Genomic DNA, 20,793 nt, shown 5'->3' with positions numbered 1-20,793 from the left:
CTGCCATCATGCTCCATGTTACAGTAAATTAAATATACATATGCAAGGCTTCTGAATTTTTCTGCAAAAGATAGCTACATTTTTGGGGGAATTTTAAACTTAGACCAGTGGTTCTTAACCAGTGTCAGTGCAGCAGGGGTCAGCAACGTTTTAAACATTAAATGTGTGTTTTTTAATTATGTATGTGCAAACCAGAGTATGTTGCCCTTATCTTGTTACCACTTTGTTGCCACCACCTCATTACTTATATGATTATATAAATTTTATTGTGTAAATTTGTGCGATTCTTCGACATTTATCTTTTTGACCTATTTTTGCGACGCAAGCCAATCTCGACCCGAACGCACGGAAAAGTACTGAAGTATGAACTTCTAAAACACTTGGCATGCAATAAATATTAACCTCATATGCCAGGGGTTGTCGACCCATCTACAGAGCGTTGTCAGGGAGTCGCCACAACCTCTAAATACTCACTCTAAGTGATTTATAAACCCCAATTTTTCACAAAATGTTTGTGAAGATTACAATACGAGCATGGATATATGCAAAACAGTAGAAGGAAGTAACAACCTGGTTACATGGAAAACACATTGTGACTTTTACCCCATACTTTAATCTTGGCAGGAATAGATTTATCAAAACATGAAAGAGGTCAATGACTTTTCTGACACCCAGGACAAAGAGTCACTAAATTGGATGAATGACCAACACAACGAATCCCAGGAAATTTTGATCTGATAAAGAGGTTGCAAGCAAAAAAGTTGGGTTCCCTCAAGCGGTATTTAACTTTGTTGTATGTAAATTTCAATGAATGAAATACAGAAAACTTGTGTGATACTTTTACATAGATGTTGTATTATCACAAGTGTGTCTGTGACCAGAGGGATGTTAGTTGACAAAAAAAATCGCCAGTTAACAAAAGTTTGAACGCGCGTTACTCGGCCACCTTACGAGGTAGCGACATGATATTTGTACACGATATAGTTCATAGGCTGAAGTTTGTAACGATACCAAAATTTAAAAAAAAATATATATTCATATTCGGTTATGAATATGATTTGCGTATTATGACATAAGTTGCGAAAACAAGATTCGCTGGCAAAAATTTTTAAGAAGAGCATTCTAAACGCTTAAACCTTTCAAACGATATTAAAATATTTGAAAAATTCGATAGGGGAAGTGAAGAAATATGAATTCATATTTTACAAACATGAAAAAACGGTGGTACGGTGTACACTCGTCGATAAAACCTTGGTCCAAGCTGTTCTTTTGCAAAAACAATCTTATACCCTCCTGCTATCGAATGAAATCAAAATTTAACATATTAAGCCAGGGTGGCTATGCGAAATTCAACGATAACTTACTCCAACCCGACCGTCGCCCGACAAAAAAGTAGTACTTGTCGTTTAAGTCGGCACATCCGATACAACACAAGACAGCGGTAGTGCGGTCGCTGATGGATAGAGCCGAGGCTCTGGTTTCCCGAGAAGAAGACCGTGATAAAGAGGTGAAGTTCATAAAGAAGGTACTGCGGAAACATCTGTATCCGTCATGGATGTTTAGAAGAAAGCCTGCGGTCAAGCCACAAGAAACAGCGCCTACTACCGGTACGATCGTTTTGCCATATGTTCCGGTTCTAACAGACACGCTAAGGCGTATGATGTTGGACTATGGTATTGCGGTCTACACTAAGCCACACAGAACACTGGGCAGGATGTTGTCTCATCCTATCGAGAAGGGTACGGTCCAACCAAAAGGCGTTGTCCATTACATTCCGTGCAAGGACTGCGGTGGAGCGTACATCGGTGAGACAGGGAGAAGGTTACAGACTCGGTTAAAAGAGCATCGCCGCGACGTTGCAGCGAAGAACAGCCAGAGGACTCTTACTGATAAACGCTAATCCTGAATTTGCGTTGTGGTTATGCAGCATGCTGCACTAAAAATAAACCAGCCATACATTGATGCTAGAGTTTATAGATTTATTATCTGAAAAACCTGTTTGAAATTTGCAGAAAAAAAGTTGAAACAGGCAGTTGATGAAATCAAAAAATATCAGCTGAAAAATCTTGATCCAGATGTTGTCCCTTACAGTGAAGTGTTGCAAAAGGTCGAAATACCAGAGGTTCAACCAAGACTAATAGATGCTGATATTTACGAAGGAATTGATCCTCAAAACGAAAATGAGTTTCAGTCATCAACAAGCAAGGGGGACAATGATCGATTTGTTGGTGAACACATCCAATTTCAGCAACTAGTTTCAAGCTTCAAAGAACACAACCAGCAAGGCATATTTCTAGCTTTTCTTGGACCTGCTGGATGTGGCAAATCCACGCTTTCAAAGAGATTGTGCAAGCAACTAGAAACAGAAGATCACTTAGTGCTTCATCTTCGGTTCATGTATCTAAACTATGGCGATAAAAAGCTTACTTTGCAGGAGCTTTTGCTGGATAACCAGTTCAACCATGTTTCACAGGAAACACTCAGTTTGGTTTTCCAGTGGATGATAAAGAACCCAGAAAAGTGTGCTTTTATTTTTGATGGATTAGATCAGGCAACCTGGACACTAGAAAACATGGCACCTGTAAATGAGAAGTATGGCACTCCCTTGCCAGTACAACAGCTTGTTGCTAACCTTTGCAGCAGGCAATTTTTTCCAAAATCTTCATTGATTTTTACTTCTCGACCCCACTCATTACTATTAATACCATTAGGACTCCGACCTAAGCCAACAATTTATGTCAGTGATCTTTCTCCTGAGGATGCAAAGACACTGTTTGATAGTTACTCGGGCGATAAAGCAAATGAACTGTGGAACAATCTTGCAACTAAATCTCCACAATTGCTTGATTTATGCCGCAATCCAATGCTTTTACAATTTATTGTTTATGCTGGGTTATTTGGTGAGGCACACAGTATTTCCACCATAACTAATGTATTTGATGTTGTTTTGCAACAACTTGGTCACTCTGAGCATGCAAAAGGAGAGAAATTAGAAAACCTCAAGTTGCCACTTAGCCAAATGGCATATGAAGGCATGGTTCGTAAAACCGTTGTGTTCACACATGATGACCTTCAAAAAGTAGGTTTAGAAGATGTAAAAGTACAGGATGTAGTGTTCAAAATGGCAAAGTTCTCGTGGTTTCCAAGTCGTAGAGTTTTTGATGGGGGGGATGTTCTCTTCTACTACCTTCATCAAGTTCTGCAGGAAATGTTTGGTGCATACTACATTTCTATGTTCATGTCAGATGAAGAATTTGATCAAATCGTGGATGATTTGATTAATGAACCCCATTGGGAAATGGTTCGTCGTTTTGTGTGTGGCCTTTTGCTCAGAAATAAACCAGGTATGTGCAGTGCATTGGAAAGTTTGTGCTTTAAAGACCATTATTTTTATTTTATAATTTTCAATCTAAGCCTCTGGAAGTGGACATAGGGAAACCAGTTCGGATTCTGATCCTGTCAGTAGTGCTGTCAGCGGTATGACAATTTCCAAGATGCATAAAACCCGTTAGTACTATATTCATTTGGTATTTGTGTATAAAAATGTGTTTCTGTTATATTTTTTGTTGACAAAACTTTGCTGATTACTTAGCATTGAACTTAAATATAATTGAAAGAAAAAGAAAGATATATGCTACACTATATATTGTGACTCATTGTTCTACAGCTTGCGGAGTAGGTTTGGCTTCAACAAATGTAAAATCTACTTCATCCAAAACATTAGATGGCGCAACAAAGTCCCAACATTCAAAACAGTCACCGGAAAATGGTGGTAAATGTTTTCGAAGCAGAAAACTGTTTGAGTGAAACAAAAATGCTTCCTTTTTCAAACTGCGCTGCATAAGATTTGTCAGTGTATTATGTGTTACAGCATGATTATGCTTGACGTGATAAACTTGGTATTTTTGTTTACAAACAGGTTTTTTTGCGAGACTTTTTACAAGACGTTCAAAGAAACATCCAAAACATGCAGGAAAAGGTTACATTTTTGAAATTAATAAATGTTATTTCCCTGGTTCTTGGCAGTGACATCGCAGCCAAACTGGATATTTCCATTTTTGGAACTCTCATACCTTAGTTGGTAGAACTATGGTTCCTAATGACCAGGGTTATGAGTTCAAACTACAGTGCTTTTTTATATCCTGAGCTGTCAGGAAAAGAAGCTTTACCAGGCTTGGCTGTGATGCCGCATGCCGCTGTTACTTGGTGTGCAACGTTTTAGTGCTGTAAGCATGCCACAGTAGCTCAATCCATTTGGTGTGTTAATCTAAACAATCATGTATTGTTAATGTAAAAGTATTTATGTTAATTTATATTCATACACATTTCATACTTTTTTTTGACAAAAATGTCTTACCAAATTTTAAAAACCTTACATTTTATTTGTTTGCTGTATTTTGTTTATCAATTTAGCTTTTTGGTTAATTTGGTAAGATGTAACAGTAACCCAGTCCATATTGCTTCTGCTTTTTGACAAATGTTTCTACAGATGGTAAAACCTCCACTGCTGCAGCTGAACTTGAGGCAACCAGAATACCTCAAATAGATGGTGGTGAACTAGGACATGTAAAAAGTAAGTTCTGCCCTATATACACACGTTGCTTAACTGATTTTTAGTAAAAGTACTGAAGTATACCATTTTTGTAACACATATATTTATTGGAATTTATTATATCCATTGTTTTGCATAAACCTGTGGTTTTGGGCACTTAAATTAATTGTCAAATTGATTCTATTTGAATAAGGTTCACAGACTTAGACAAATAGAGCGTACATACTGCTGAACAAATACTGCTGTTTTTTTCTGTTCAACGTCATTGAAGGAATTTCTACAAAAGTTAAGTACATTGATATTACTAACCTTTATTATTATTATTGTTGTTATTTTACATCTATTTACACTTTGTTACTGCTAACATATTTCTTGTAAGAATAGACTAACTGTGCATAAGATGTCACAGCGTTCAAAGAAAGACAAGGAGCAATCTGCTGTCCTTGACCGCATCGACTCTCTGAGAGATGAAGTACGGGAGAGCAAGAACTCCACTGATAACACCTTGAAGGAGCTGGTGCTGGAGATGAAAGAGATGCGGAAGAGTCAGGCCTTTCTCCAAGAGAATTTTGAGGAGATGAAGAAGAAGCTCTCCACAAACGAAGTGGTGATTCACTCCCTCCAATCTGAGAACAGGGAGTTAAAGAAGGCCGTAAAGGAACTCCAGGCAAGCTCTGCTTCAAATGAGCAATCCATTAATGATTTGGAGCAGTATGGCCGTCGTCCATGCCTGGAGTTTAAAGGCCTTCCCTACTCAGATGAGGAGAGCACCGACGACCTGGTCATCTCTGTCGCGAGGAAGCTGGATGTCACTGTTACAAAACATGACATCAGCATATCCCATCGACTGCGAAGACCGTCAAAAGATCACCCAAGGCCAGTAATCATTGCTAAATTTATAAATAGGAAACTGCGGGATGCCATTTACTTCAACAGGCATAAACTAAAGGCGGTCAACCGAGGTGTGGCTCCAGAGAAGCAGATTTTTGTCAATGAGAGCTTGACAAAGAGGAACCGGGACAGATTTAACACCTGTCTCCGGTACAAACGGGAGCACCACTTCCACCACATCTGGACTCGGAATGGAACAACTTATTTAAAGAAGGATGAAGAGAGCAATGTCATTGTCATTCGCAATGACAATGATTTGGTACGTCACAAAATTCTATAATACTTACTTATGTAGTTGTATGTTTGTTATGTATTTTGTGTCAATGATTTCATTATTAGTAATACCTCCTCATGATGGCCCAGTTTAAAACTAAGTCCCCAGACCTATGTTTTTTGGCTAGTAATGAACACACTCACTCACAGTACTATGATCATGCATCACTGGATATGACACTGAGAAATATGTTGGAGAATGATCTATATATTATCCACATTAACATTTGCAGTTTAAAAAAACACAAAGATGATTTAGAGAATTGGATATCAAATATGTCTAAAATTCCTGATATAATAATGATAACCGAAACGAGAATGAAGCATAGTGTTATTTACACCACAGATATTGAAGGGTATGAATTTTGCCACATTGACACAGTTTCTAATGCGGGTGGTGTAGGAATGTACATTAAACAGTCACTTTCTTTTCACATAAGGCATGACATCACACTCCTTTGTCAAGATAGTGAAAACTTATGGGTTGAATTGTCACTTAAGAAACAACAAATTGTCCTTGGTGTAATATACAGACATCCCACATACTCTCATGACTCATTCCAAGATGCACTTTCCCAAACCTTACATGATCTTAATAAACATAATATTCCAGTTTATATTGGTGGTGATTTTAACATTGATTTGATGAAACATAACAGTTCTGACTCAGTGCGCAATTTCATAGATACCCTTGCCTCTTACAGTTATACACCTCTGATATGCCAACCTACCAGGATAACTCCCCACAGTGCAACTCTAATTGATAATTTTTTCTCTACTAATTCCAATGTAAAGTTTAAATCTGGTATTATTACAACAGACATATCTGACCATCTTGGAATATTTATCATACTCCACACAGTAGCCCTCAGTAAACCACTAGAGAAAATACTTGTTAGAGATATGCAACATTTTTCTGCCCCAAACCTAATGCAAGACATAAACTTTCTGATCGAAAGCTTAACTCATTTTGTCCAAAACTTTATTTCCATTTTACAACATCATGCACCACTATCCCACCTGTCCAGAAGAAGAAGGAAACTAGCACAGAAACCATGGATAAGCAAAGCTATACACACTTCCATTAAGAAAAAAATAGACTTTTTCACATGTTATGCAAATCACATTTTTCCAGTATTAGCAAATACAACCAATATAAGGCATACAGAAACCGTTTGAAGCATGTAATGAAACAAGCGAAAATCATTTTTTACAAGAAAAAACTAAAAGGTAGTGAAAAAGACATTGCTGGAATATGGAAAATAATCAACAGTATATTGCAGCGTAAACAGTCCAAACCCCATAAACCCACTGTTGTAAGAACAAACCATGGAAATATGTCACATGACCCTTTAATTATATCGAACACTTTTAATTCCTTCTTTGCCAGCATAGGAAATAGCATTGCACTCTCCATACCGTCTCCAGATAAACCCCTCCCAGCTGTTGCTTTAAGTGGCAATGTGTCTTCATCCTTCTTCTTCTATGAAACAACACCAGACGAGATAGAAATGTATATATCCCTTTTAGATGCAACAAAATCGGTACCATCTCATGATATCCCCATTAGGTTCATTAAGCTAGTTAAATACATAATTTCACCCTTTCTGTCGGAGGTGTATAACTGGTGTATTCGTAATGGACAATATCCCGTAGTTCTTAAGTCGGCAGAAGTAATTCCCATACACAAAAATGGTTCTGTGAGTGAGTGCACTAATTACAGGCCAATATCATTATTGTCCCCATTTGCAAAAATGTTTGAAAAAAATCATTCACAGCCGCCTATACAACTACCTTGAAAAAAGTAAGTTAATTTCACAGTATCAATACGGATTTAGAAGTAAACATTCCACGTCACTCGCCATTTACGACATTTACGAGAAGCTGTTAGAATCTTTTGACAATAAACAGTTTACATGCGCCATTTTTCTAGACCTGTCTAAGGCATTCGACACCGTAAATCACGAGAAGTTGTTGGAAAAGTTAGAGCGCCGGTATGGAATTAGGGGAAATACCCTACACTTAATCCGCAGTTACCTTGTAGGTAGAAGTCAATGCACTAGAATAGGAAATTCTGTGTCGGATATTAAACCCATAACATGCGGTTGCCCACAGGGTTCGCCATTAGCTCCTTTACTTTTTTTATTGTACATCAATGACCTTCCGCAAGTATCCTCTTTTACAACCAAATTGTTTGCTGACGACACGGTTCTTTCAATGACCTCCCCTTCACTTATTGACTTACAATCCCGTGTTAACGAACAACTCACAAATGTTGACAACTGGTTAAGGCACAATCGACTTTCTCTCAACATTCGGAAAACAAAGTTCCTATTGTTTTCCCCTTCCACCTCAAGCACTGGCAATTTCACCGTCACCATTGGTCATGAAAAACTTTTGCGATCAGATAATATTAAGTACCTCGGTGTACACATTGATGACAAACTAACCTGGACAACTCACATTCATTATTTAGAAAAGAAATTGTCACAAGCATGCGGCACTTTTTTTCAGTTGCGAAATTATCTTGACGTTAAAACGTTGAGAAGCGTTTACTATTCATTTGTATATTCCCATATTCAGTACGCTATCGGTGCTTGGGGTGGAGGATCGGCACTCTCACTGAAAAAACTCAACACTATTCATAATAATATACTCCGCTCCATAACCTTTAGTTTCTTACAAAGCCACGTCACGCCATTATACAATAAATTAGATCTCACAAAAATTAGAGACATTTACCAACTCGAACTGGCCAAAGTAATGCACGATTTCCATACCGGCAATCTACCGGCCTCCTACAACTCCTTATTTTCGTTAGTAGGCACAGTGCACGATCATTTCACAAGAAATGCATCGCAAAAGAACTTATTTCACCCAAGAGTTAACACCACCTTCGGCTTACGTATGCTAAAACATAGGGGCCCACAGATATGGGAGGAAATAAACCCTTCCATCAGATCGCTCTCCCGTCCATCATTTAAAAAAAATCCGCCAATATTTCACATCTCAGTATTAACTTCCTTTTTCATCCACCCTGTTAGCAGTCCGTTTTTCACTTTTTTCTTGTAGTCCTCCTGTCGTTTATTGCGTTTCTTCTGTCTTTTTTTATGGTGTTTTTATTTGTGTTTTTATGTATATTCCACTGTACACTCTACGCCTAAATGAACAATTTACTGCCGTAGGATCCGTTGTTGTTTCAGACCTAGGAGCGCTGCACGCCAACATCATCATCAGCAAGACCTACGATGATTCAACAAGCGCAACCTCCATACGATCCCGACCATCTCCAACCAAAACCACCACGTTTGGACTGTCCTCGGGACGTTAAGGTCTGTCGATGTGGATCAAAGGAAACGTTCTGAGAACCGAGTTGGCGTTTGCGTTTCGATGGGTTTTGCTTTGGCCAGCACGGCCACCTTTTCGTCACATGCAGCTTGTCGCAACCCATCACCTTCCAGTGCGACTGGCTGCGATCCTACGGCAGACGGTGATTCTCCGTGAGGAAATCACCTCTGCATGGGCGCCTGACTCGATAACCTTTATGGTTTTATCGGTGCCCATGCCATTTCATTTCCTTGTTTTTTTGTTCGTCGCGTAGTTGCTTTTCTCGCAAAAATAAACATGATTTGATTTTATTTGTCAAATGATATGAATATTACAACATTTCAGATATGTTAACATTTTCAGAGCTGCAGACAGGATGTACATGCACTGTTTCGACCTATGATGTCTCATCAGTGTAGCTGTTGACAGTGGCACTGTGCTAGCTTTTACACTAGCGGGCACACTGATTTCCACTTTGTGGTACCTTTCGGTTAACGTCAATCCATTGGGTACCCTATACTGGGTACCAAACAACAGAAACATACCACCGGTGGTTTGGATAATCAGTGTTCCTGCTAGTGTAAAAGCTAGCACAGTGCCACAATCAACAGCTGCACTGATGAGACAACGCAGGTCGAAACAGTGCGTGTACACCCTGTGCACAGCTTTCAATTAGCATGGCTTTTTTTAAAGATTTTGCCGTTGCTGTACCTAAAACAGTCAGTAAGAATATTTATATATCGCAATGGCTCCAAAAATGCCTTCTTTGTTATTGCTTTTTAAATGGACTCCCGGTGTGGTTTGAAGCAGTGGTTAACCTATGAATACAGCATAGCTGAAATTAATCCCCTTTTCCCAGTAAAGCAGGATGCACAACTTCAAGACCAATGCATTTTTATAAAGTTAAAACCTGTTTGCAAAGTCACTTCAAAAACCACTGGAAGCCAAATATGACATTCGTGTTGTGCATCCCAGCTGTACAGTCCAACTGGCGAACTCCCATAGACAGAGCAGTGGCCTGGAATGCCCGGGTCCAGCTTGGTTGTTAAGCCACTGTAACCTAATTGATTTATTGTCAAAATTATCAAGTAAGGCCTTTGCATTGGTTAACCCTTATGTTGTACATGAGTGCCATTAAGCTGCAGTTATTACCTTGATTGTTTTTTTGCAGGTGGGGGAAGTGATTCCAGTGCAAAAACCATGCCACCAACCTCAGTCAAGACTGCTTCAAGTGATCCTGCATCCTCCACACTTAACTCTTTCCACTCCGGACCATTTTCGCTGAACTGGCTCTAGAATCCGGGATTTTTGAGCAAAAATGTCAATTTTCAAACACTTCCCATTTCGTGAATATATAAATTAAAGCGGTTACCAGTATCGCAAAAGAAAGGGTAAACCCCCGTGCTGTATCTAGGCAAGTTTCAGCTTGTTGCGAACAGTAGTTCGATGATTTTATGGCTTTCACCGACAGGACCTTTTTCAACTTTTTCCAAACTAGTGAAAATTGCTTGTTTTGGGGTATGGTTGCAAATGAAATACTCACAGCCCAATTGTAAGGTGTAATAGTTAGATTTTTGGTGTGTAACACACCAATGTAATGTGGGGTCAGGGAAAAATTACAATTCTTGTCCAGTGATAGTTGTTTTTATGCAACAGCCCATCGAATTTTCACATTTTTTCTCAAATATGGTGAAAAATCTAGAAAATATTTTTCTGAACTTTGTAAATATCAAACTTACTTGTGAGGATTTTTTTGTACACAGGCTTTGTAGTGCTGTAGTATGCATTATGCAAACATCTATTTACAAAAATAAGTCAAAACCTGTTCAAAAATTTCTCAAATTTTCAAAAATGTCTTGTTATACTATTCGCATGTGTTCTTTTCACCATCTATACATTCGAAATACTCACAAGCTTGTTTTTTATTCAAAGTAGTTCAAATTTTTACCAAATGGAGTACTACAAGTGTGCTTTTATGGAAAATTTTGACTTCACTGATAGCATGTGTAGTTTTTCCACAAAGACCCTTGCAAATCATGCATTTTTTAGTATTTTTCAAAAAACAACCATGAAGAAATGAAAGAAGAGAAACAGAGTAAAAAAAACTATACACAATATTCAACCATGTTGTGAAACTTTACATGCAATTATTTACACATAATGTCACACTGAATGCTTGATAACTGTATAAATTGCTTTTGAACTGCTCTGGCTGTTGTCTGAAGTTGCTCGACTGACCTTGTCGAAACCTTTCTTTGAATGGAGAAATTGGATTGCATTTTCAAATGTGTTGTGGTTATGAAGGTTTCTTTGTGATATCCATGTTAATTGTAATACAAAAAAAGGTATTTGGGTCTGATATTACAACTGGGACCAATTCATGTAACAACATTTTCTTGTCGTTTGGTCTTAGAAATGCCCCCCACTTGCCATAATTTACCTCCAAATGCATTTTGGACCTGTTTTGCCAAAACTGCTTTCTGTTTTCGCACAGTACAAGGTTTTTCTTGATTCAGGTACAAACTGATTAACAATGAGGAAAAAAAGCATGGTAGTTAGTTACTTCAAAAGCAATCTTTTCTTGTCTAAAAACACAAAAAAACTTTGCTGTAACATCTGTAGCCAGTAAAGTAATACAAGGCATTAGGTGTAAAAAGCGTGGACAAAGAAACTATTGGCAAAGTTAAGATGCTGCTGTTATTTAACATGTTTGATTTACAAAAACATGTTTTCTTTCTCTGATTGGCACTCAAAAGACTGACTTTTGTATTGTAAACAGTACACAAGCTTTCGCGATTTTCCCTCGCTTCTTCAAGTGTAAATCTTGTTACACAACGTTGCTTTACGCAAAAAGCTTGCTGTTAAACTGTCACACAGTTTCCACTACAAGTTACCATTATATTGGGTAAATGGGCATCGTGGTTTAGAAAGTCTCACATCTCATTACGCATCTAATATACACAGGTTATATTTGTGGAAAACGCACATTGGGAGTTTAAATAATTCTCCCATCCAAATACATGGCTTCTATTTTTGCTGTAAATGTTGATCTTGTTATTTTCAGACAAACGTTTTATTTTCAGAAAAGTAAAAAATTCTGACGATTTAGGAACGAATATTAATGTATATTGTCATAAATCGGTCATAACTACTTTTATCGAACCGCGACCACGACTATTCATACACCGTTGGAAACTACATTAAAAACCCTTTCCAACCATACCAAACATGTCCAATTGTCGCACCTGAATGTACGTCTACTGATCGAATATTATTCATAACCGTCATAAAAAAATACACTATTTCGTTTATAAGTCTTTTTACAGTTTCGGGGCCACAACTATTTATACACCGTTGGAAACTACATTAAAAACCCTTTTCAACCACACCAAACTTGTCTAATTATGGCATCTGAAAAAATGCCTACTGAGCAAATATTATTCATAACCGTCATAAAAAATACACTATTTCGTTTATAAGTCTTTTTACAGTTTCGGGGCCACGACTATTCATACACCGTTGGAAACTACATTAAAAACCCTTTCCAACCATACCAAACTTTTCCAATTGTCGCACCTGAATGTACGTCTACTGATCGAATATTATTCATAACCGTCAGTAGTATAGGCTCGCCATGAAGATGCAGCAATAATTCCTCCGAGGTATGTCTCCCTCCGATAAGGTCCTTGGCTCCGAAAAATGTCCCCTTCCTCCGATCAGATCTTTAACTCCGAAAAATACCCCGCTTCTCCGCTGAAATATGTCAGAGACCTTCTCCCTTTTAGCTTTCGGGCTTCCGCAAGAGTTTTGAAAAAAGTCGGGTGTGTGATAGGAAGCATATGGTTTATATGCGGTCGGTCGAATGCAGTGTTTAAGGATATAAATAGTGCGATTGAATTCAATCGAGAATATTGTTAGTGTCACTTTCTGGTTTAAGAAAAATGATGAGTGCAGGAGATTTGCTGTGTTCGACGTTGGGCACTCCAAACTGGGTTCTTGAACGTGTTAAAAAGTTTCCTTGTTGACAACCCAAGTTTTTGACGATGTCGAATGAATCAAAGCGGTTGAAATCATTCGGGACTGGTTTTTGGCCCTATCACATCCATGCGTCGCCGTCAGAACTCGCCGAAGCTGGTTTTTACTTCACGGGGAGTGGTGATAAAGTGAAGTGTTGGTATTGTGGGCGTGGACTTTTCAACTGGGAGTTGCACGACTCACCTTGGAAGGAACATGCCAGACATTCACCTCGATGTGAGTTTCTTCTCAGGTATAAAGGAAAAACTTCGTGAAATCATGTTCGCGAGAAAGTGATGGGGTTGGAAAAGATGTTTGTGGACCAAACTGGGAAGAGGCGTGTGCGCGAGAACGTGTGGGGACATTGACACCTGAACTGTAAATCTTTTTGGGTAAAAAAGTCGCAACATATTGGGTAATAGTTGAAATTACCCAACATGACATTGGCTTAAAACTTGTTATACCCAAAATGTAGAAAACAGTTACCCAAATCAAATTTGGGTAGATTATCTTCACACCCAATTCATGACATATACCTATCAAGCTTTTTGGGTAGGTAGTATTTTTACCCAAAATGTAAAAAACAGTTACCCAAATCAAATTTGGTTAGATTATTTTCACACCCAATTCATGATATATACCGATCAACCTTTTTAGGTAGGTAGTATTTTTACCCAAAGTGTGACAATCAGCTTTTATGTAACAATGGGTTATTTCTTATCTTACCCAAAAAGATTATGTGACTTTCATTTAAGGAATTAAGTTGTTTGTTTATTTTTGCCACAAAAAAACTTTTTTGTTTCAAATTAACAAAAACTGACCGTTTTATCATGTATTCTAAAAAAACACCATTCCTTGCCAACATGCCAAAGGTGTATTAATTGCCAATCAAATTGCACAAACCAAAATTTTGGAACATACTACAATTCAACAAACAAATCAGCTGTGGTGGTCTGTTCCAACCTGTACTTTGGGCGAACAAATGTTTCACTACAACCAAAAGGGGAAAGAATAGACATGGGAAGTGGGTATGTCAGATTTTTTTGCAAAAAATGAACTAAAGGAGCTTTAATGCAATTTACAGACCATGCATGGTAGTGCTCATTGTAGTATGAAACTTCAAGGGGACATCCTGTCAATATAACAATGTTATTACTGTTTAGATAAATAGCCTGTATCTGCACAAGACTGGGAATTCCATCTTGGCAGACATCAGTACATAATACACTGCATATACAATACTCAATTCCATCAACAGTTATTTTGGTTACTTTTTTTACATTAGTTTCATTAGTAGGTTTTACAGCAAAGCTTCGAAATTCATTACAAGTTTCAACCATCAAAAACTTTGCAGGCTGGCAAAAATAAAAATCCTTACATATTATTTTTGTTGCAAAATCAACTTGGTGCTTATAAGCGATGGTATATGGAACATTTTTGTAGTTGTTACTTATTTTTGTGTACTTTTTCATTAATTTATGTTTTGCCTCAAACCGCATGCATGAAAACTGTGTCATAGGACCAACTTCTTTAATAAAACGGGGAAACATCAGAAGAAAATGCATTTTGGGAGTAATTGTTGCATTGGAAAATAAGTTGACAAACTGTTTAAAAAAAGTAGTCAGCATAACTTCAAGATCTACTATAGATACATGTGAAATCCTTGGTGCACAGCAAATGTCAAAAATGTCAGAAAACCCCAGAAAAAGTCTCCAAGTATCATCATCCATTGGAACATAGTTGCCAATTAACATAGGTAACATTCGAGCAAGGCACCAGTATTGTGAAGCTGCATAAAGAATTTCCATTTACATGTTATAATTCATAAATGTAGCAGAAAACTATACCATTCTGTCTCAAGTTTTTGGAATGCTCATCAACAAGTTTTGCATGTGAAATTGTAGACGGTTTGTTTTTGTAATCTGTGCCATACACAAAGCAATCAATTTTGGAGTTAAGGGAGTTGAGAGAAAAATACTTCTTCTCATAAATGAAGTGCTTCAAAGAAGATTAATGTTTTTGTTTACATGTATTTAAACATGTATGAAAAAATCCGCCATTATACATTACCTTCAATATCAACTTTAAAACATATGGAATAACACCTTCAAATATATCATGGTGAATGTCCGCAGCATAATTTTCAACAGGATGAAAAAAAATGGACCGAATAGGACATTGTTTTTTGACACCATGATGATTTCCTCCATATAACTCAACCATTTTTATTGAATTGTTATAATTTTCTTTTGTTCGAAATGTACAAGTTTTGTAGTTGGTCTAATAGAAAAAAGATTTTTTTGAAACCAAATTTCAAAACAGTATCGCCACTGTGTCTTACTGATAGTTGAATCTCTTCCCCAGTACACAGGCAGTATCTGGATACAAATGTCTTATAGCCTGAAAAGCATTCTGTAAACCCTAAAATGGAATGAGCTGCAAGATTGTCCAGTGCCATTTGAGCGACAGTACCCCATATCACAATCTCTGAAGATCCAAGTGAAAACGTAATTCCATTCTGCCAAAGAAACATACAGTTGTCTTTTTTGTAAATTACAAACATAAAACTATATATATACCTTTTCCAAATCTTCTAAATCCTCATTCAAAGGTTTCAAAATACTCTTCCAGCCAATATTACAATGTTTTAAATCTTTTGTGTAGAATATGGTATTTAAATAGATCCGATGTAATGCAGAAGAGAATTTTGGGTGAACATTTAAAATTTTAAAGTAGATGGCACCTAAATTCAACAAAATTTCTGTTACTTTTTCCAAAACTTTTTTTTTGTACTCAACTTACCCATATTATGTGTACTTGTTTTAGATCCCAATGGATTCACAACCTCGAATCCATCATAATACAGAAGTATCTGTATGGTCTTCTGTTGTGATGAAAAAAGGGGGTGATTTTTAGCATAGTGGCCATCAAAAAAATTTTCATACATTTCACTTGTTTGTAGATTGTCAGTTTTGGTGAGCAACTAAACATACAAACATGGTAAACTGTGAAACAATGATGTGGGTACAACACACAAACAGTTCCTTACACAATGATACAAATTGGTGTTTTCTAGCAATGCCCTTAACAGTTGAGTAAGGGGAACATATTCAAGAGAGTGAATTTCCTTGCCTTGTAATGATCCATCCCTTGTAGTTTCCAACAAAATATGTCGTTTGGGTGCCTGCACCATCACATTAGTTTAACATGACAGTTTGTTAAAATAAAGACAACGCTTTACTTACCACAAAAATTGGTAAGAAATCTTTTCGTTGCATTTCAGTACTAATTGCATGAAATGGATTGGCCATGCTCATAGCAATTTGAAAAACATCATCCATTTCTGGTGAAACTTTCCCTTGGCAACACTTTACACCACCTATAATTGTTTTAGCACATTCTTCTAATAGACATTCAGCCCAGTTTTGAACAAGTTGAAGTGATGTCTTTGATAAGTTACAATCTACTTTTAGTTTGGCCAAGGTCAATGCCATAATTGACTGTCTTTTTGACAAGTTTTTTCTCGTCTGTAAAAAGGTTTCAATATCATCATCTTGATCTAGTTCATCAGTGTCTGAGTCTGATATGTCCAAATCAAAGCTTTCCCTATCTGACTGTTCAGCAGGTATGGAAAATCTATTCGAGCACAATGAATCAGTTGTAGTTTCTGGTGTATCTGATATTTGTCTGTACCAGCTATTTGGCATTTTCCAAGTGTGACCAACATGCCGCTTTTTGATGTGTTGGCGAAGTGAAAGTTTATCATTGAGGTGTTTAGTACATCCAGAAATATTACATTGCAACTTGCAACCGTATTCGTGTGTATGCAGGGCGTACACGTGACGTCGAACCGCCAACAAAGTTTTCAGTTTTTTCGCACAAAAATTGCACAAGTACATTTTAGCATTCACATTGACCTATTTGGCCCTTCCTAAACCAAAAATAACCTTTCACGAAACCGGAGAAAGTCAACGTTTAAGCAACACTCGTACGCAGTACTTAAGATGCGAACAACATATTTTTGTTTTTTTAAAAAAAACGGTCCTCTGCCATCTGTATGCAATTAAGAGGATTTTATGTTGTTATACTAATTAAAAGCATTTGACATATTTGAATTTTTTTTTAGCAGTTTTGGTGCGATTTGTGGTAACAAATATGCATGAATATTTGTTAAGTTTTAAATACGATGTTTTAACCTGTGAAAAAATGGTTATACAATTTGTTTTAAATTTTGCGCTCTTTTGGCGTCATCTAGTGATTGGCGGGAATTCGCCCGAAACGTGGGGCGAACGTTGACTTGTGAGTTAACGAGTGATAACATCGCAGCAAGGTAATTGAAGAAATGATGAATTCGTCTGTCGACATTGTCACCAATTTGGTTCGAGATGCTTTAAACGAAATCCCAGAAAATGATTTGGAAAAAATTTGTCTGCATTTTATTGGTATGTACAAGTTTCAACTTGCAAATTTGTGTTACTTTTCTAGCTTTAAGTTTTCTTTCTGCAGATAACAAAATCGACTCATCGGCCTTAAGATGTGTCATTGATTTTGATACACTAACAAAAATTTTGCCAGGTGTGCCTTTCGGTCACACTCTTAAACTTTTCAGTGCCATTAAAAATTTTAACAAAAGCGAAGATGACTTTTGTGAGTCTGATGACACCCTGCCTGTGACGTCTGATGACACCCTGCCTGTGACGTCTGATGATTTTAGTGATAATTTGCCCATTGGAAATGAGTCTGAGCCTGCCGGTTCAAGTTTTGAAAATACAACCCATCCAGTTCCCAAATCGTTTCCAATAAAATCCTGCCAATTTGGATATCATGCAAAAATGCTGATAAAAACAGGTTCACTTACCGACAAGGGAAAAAGAGAAATAACCTCTGAGATCATTAGAGTCATGAAAAATTATGAAAGGTATATACCTGTATTCTGTGTGTAACATTTTTATTGTTAACAGTTATTTATCTTAACCAGCCATCCTGGTAGAATTTTGAGAAGGGCAGCAGTTTCAGCTTTGGTGGCACTTGGAAAAGCTTCACTGGGTTTAAATGAGGAAGAAGCCAAGGTAGCTGTTCATTTTTATTATAAATGTAACCCTCTAATATATGCATGAAATTATAGCTTAGAATTATTACTAATCAGTTTGTACTTTAGATCTTCTGGTTGCATAAAATAACACAAAAATTAAACACCCAACTAAAACAAATAAGAAAGTCAAAAATGGAAAAACCAGCATCAAAAAGAGCAAACAACAATTTGTCTGGACTTGCAAATACATCGGTTGCTAAGCGCCGAAAAGTTGCCAGTTTAGAATGTCAGATGGAGGACAATTCTTTGATGGAACAACATCAAATGGTTTGTTTGTGTTTGAACAAAACCACTATATATTTATTTTGTGTAACATAGGCGTGTTTAACTGCTTCTTTTTGTTTCTAGCTGCTACCTAGAATAAATAAATGTCATACCTCAGAATGCTTTACTGTGGCATATCATAAGTATTAATGTTGCATTCCTCTCATGTTTTTTTATGATAACATTTTTTTAGAGCTTGAAACAAGAATTTATGAAGCCAGTCATTCTCCGAAACAAAAAAATTATTTCAGAGTTAATGGTACAAACATTTCATTACCGACAAAAGTACATAGCACAAAACAAACCTACACCCCAAGTAATGGTTAAGGAATGGCCTCCAATATCCACATATGATGAAGTAAGAGGTTTTTTTCTTTGAGCATTTTGTCGTAAAAACATTTACAAGTGTTTTTATGTTTGTTAAGATGGTTGTTTAGTTTTTACCACTATCGAGTTGTATGTTTGCACTATTGTTACCATATTTGGTTTTGCAGCTATTCAGAGAAATGAACCGAATTCAACAAATTAATCCCACGTTGGATAAATTACAAACAAATGGGGAATTTTTATTTCAAAAAGTAATTGCTCATGTACAGAAAGCCCAAACTGGGTCTAAACTAGAAAGAATATTAAAACAAATTCCTCTTCATGAAGACAACAGCAACCAGGGTAAGTCTACCATATTTTCAGACATAAATATGCACGTTTAATTGCATAAAATTTCAAAGAAAACAATATTTGGTATAAAACTAGGATTATTTTTGCCAGCAGATTGGAAACTTATTATTGGGTTGTGGCTACTAACCAATATATTGCCAAATAAGACCAAAAAGCATTGCGGCTCGGAGCGATACCTCCTGGACCTTTATCCGGTAAAATGTTAACAAATTGATTTTATTATTTAAGAAGTTTTTGTATTTAATAAGTTTTATTAGCTACTATGTTTTCAAATAAGTATATAGTGTCTTTAATGCATGTACATGACAATTGAAAAGGTTCAGAAAGTTTGTCTCATGTCAGAAAAATGCATGGTAATGCAAGTTGACTCAATTGTGCAAGGTGTGGTTGCCCTACTGTCATATTATTATTCACTAAACTATGAATACTGCCCCCATGTGTCCAAGGCACTGCAGTTTATACAAAAATATTGGCTTGAAATAAAAAAGCCCCAGATTGTGGACTCAGTTAAAGAGTTGGCTATAAAGTTAGAAATGTAATTTACTGGTTGTTAATTAAAAATGTTTAAAACTATGTTTTTTGAATGGCTAAATTGATAATGCTGAAACAAGTGTTTTTATTTACTGTACATGATTAAAACAGTGCATGATTGTGACTGTATTTACTGTATTGTTTGTTCCAAAACATTTTTCTTGCCAGCCTGAGTTACTTTGGGCATTTTTTGACAGTTCAGTCAACTTCGTTCTTGTCATTGTGTTGTCATGGGACAATAAAAACATCTTTGAAATCAACGTGTGAACGTGTAAGGTTTGGGTTTTAACATGGTTGGGTGCGGTTAGGTTTTACCCAAACTGTTTGGGTATTTAGTAGGTAAAAAGTTTGGGTATTATGTACCCAACGAGTTTGGGTGTTCGTTACCCAACGAGTTTGGGTGTTCGTTACCCAACGAGTTTGGGTGTTCGTTACCCAAGGCATTTGGGTCAAAAGAACCCAATTAGCATTTTGGGTTTACCAACGAAGGTACCCAACTAGCTACCCAATTAATTTGGGTAAAAACATCCCAATATCATTTACAGTGATGATATTACTGAAATAGTGACTTATTTGATTCGCTGGTGATTCGTTTGTGTGCTGTGAAATAAAGTATTTAAAGCGATGTTTTTGTGCGACTTTCAGTATGTTTAAGGTGCAACAGGTACACACGTTATTAAACAAAATGGAGTTTCTACATCCGTTTACATGCCTGGTAGCCGGGCCTTCTTCTTGCGGTAAATCGGTTTTTGTCAAACGGTTGATAGAGGAAAAACTGACGGTCCCAACACCCGAGCGTGTTGTGTGGTGCTATGGAGAATGGCAATCTGCCTATGACGAGATAGATGGGGTGGAATTTGTTCAAGGCATGGTGACCGACTTTGATTCTTTGAAGCGAACACTTTTAATTCTGGACGATTTAATGCGCGAATGTGATGCGAACGTGACCAATCTTTTCACTAAGGGAAGTCATCAAAGAAACATTAGTGTAATTTATATCGTGCAAAATCTATTTCATAAAGGACAAGAGCACCTGACAATTAGTTTGAACGCACACTATTTGGTCGTTTTCAAAAATCCTAGAGACGCATCCCAAATCAGTCATCTTGCGAAGCAAGTTCAACCTGGTCGCGGTCGAGCGCTGCAAGAATCTTATAGAGACGCAACGAGA

General features: G+C 37.1%; 3 protein-coding genes and 1 pseudogene across 3 annotated transcripts; 2 read left to right on the top strand and 2 right to left on the bottom strand.

Annotated features, from left to right (window-relative positions):
• Positions 1-4,952: 4,952 nt before the first annotated feature.
• LOC145909650 (uncharacterized) lies at positions 4,953-5,723 on the top strand. The gene has a single exon (XM_082997009.1). It carries the CDS (start codon positions 4,953-4,955, stop codon positions 5,721-5,723), a length of 771 nt encoding a protein of 256 aa, XP_082853135.1.
• Positions 5,724-14,135: 8,412 nt separating this feature from the next.
• LOC145909648 (uncharacterized) lies at positions 14,136-15,515 on the bottom strand. The gene is made up of 5 exons (XM_082997008.1): positions 15,399-15,515; positions 15,128-15,337; positions 14,905-15,055; positions 14,689-14,846; positions 14,136-14,189 (listed from the first exon to the last, which is right to left on the bottom strand). Exons 1-5 carry the CDS (start codon positions 15,513-15,515, stop codon positions 14,136-14,138), a joined length of 690 nt encoding a protein of 229 aa, XP_082853134.1.
• A 508-nt stretch (positions 15,516-16,023) lies between these two features.
• Positions 16,024-16,764, bottom strand: LOC145909647 (uncharacterized). The gene is made up of 3 exons (XM_082997007.1): positions 16,303-16,764; positions 16,097-16,241; positions 16,024-16,040 (listed from the first exon to the last, which is right to left on the bottom strand). Exons 1-3 carry the CDS (start codon positions 16,762-16,764, stop codon positions 16,024-16,026), a joined length of 624 nt encoding a protein of 207 aa, XP_082853133.1.
• A 638-nt stretch (positions 16,765-17,402) lies between these two features.
• Positions 17,403-19,630, top strand: LOC145909030 (uncharacterized; annotated as a pseudogene).
• Positions 19,631-20,793: the final 1,163 nt, after the last annotated feature.

Source organism: Ascidia mentula, chromosome 7 (genome assembly GCF_947561715.1).
Source record: "Ascidia mentula chromosome 7, kaAscMent1.1, whole genome shotgun sequence".
NCBI lineage: Eukaryota > Metazoa > Chordata > Ascidiacea > Phlebobranchia > Ascidiidae > Ascidia > Ascidia mentula.
The sequence above is the reverse complement of the archived record's forward strand: the minus strand, read 5'-3'. Positions and strand labels throughout refer to the sequence as shown.

What these genes read in the sequence shown, in the direction of transcription:
- LOC145909650 (XM_082997009.1), top strand. Translation starts at nt 4,953, where the DNA reads ATGTCACAGCGTTCAAAGAAAGACAAGGAGCAATCTGCTGTCCTTGAC.
- LOC145909648 (XM_082997008.1), bottom strand. Translation starts at nt 15,515, where the DNA reads ATGGCACTGGACAATCTTGCAGCTCATTCCATTTTAGGGTTTACAGAA. An exon ending in TTTTAAAGTTGATATTGAAG is followed by an intron (nt 15,056 to 15,127) that starts GTAATGTATAAT and finishes TCTTCTTTGAAG; the next exon opens with CACTTCATTTATGAGAAGAA. An exon ending in TATCTATAGTAGATCTTGAA is followed by an intron (nt 14,190 to 14,688) that starts GTTATGCTGACT and finishes TTATATTGACAG; the next exon opens with GATGTCCCCTTGAAGTTTCA.
- LOC145909647 (XM_082997007.1), bottom strand. Translation starts at nt 16,764, where the DNA reads ATGCCAAATAGCTGGTACAGACAAATATCAGATACACCAGAAACTACA. An exon ending in ATTTCTTACCAATTTTTGTG is followed by an intron (nt 16,242 to 16,302) that starts GTAAGTAAAGCG and finishes GTGATGGTGCAG; the next exon opens with GCACCCAAACGACATATTTT.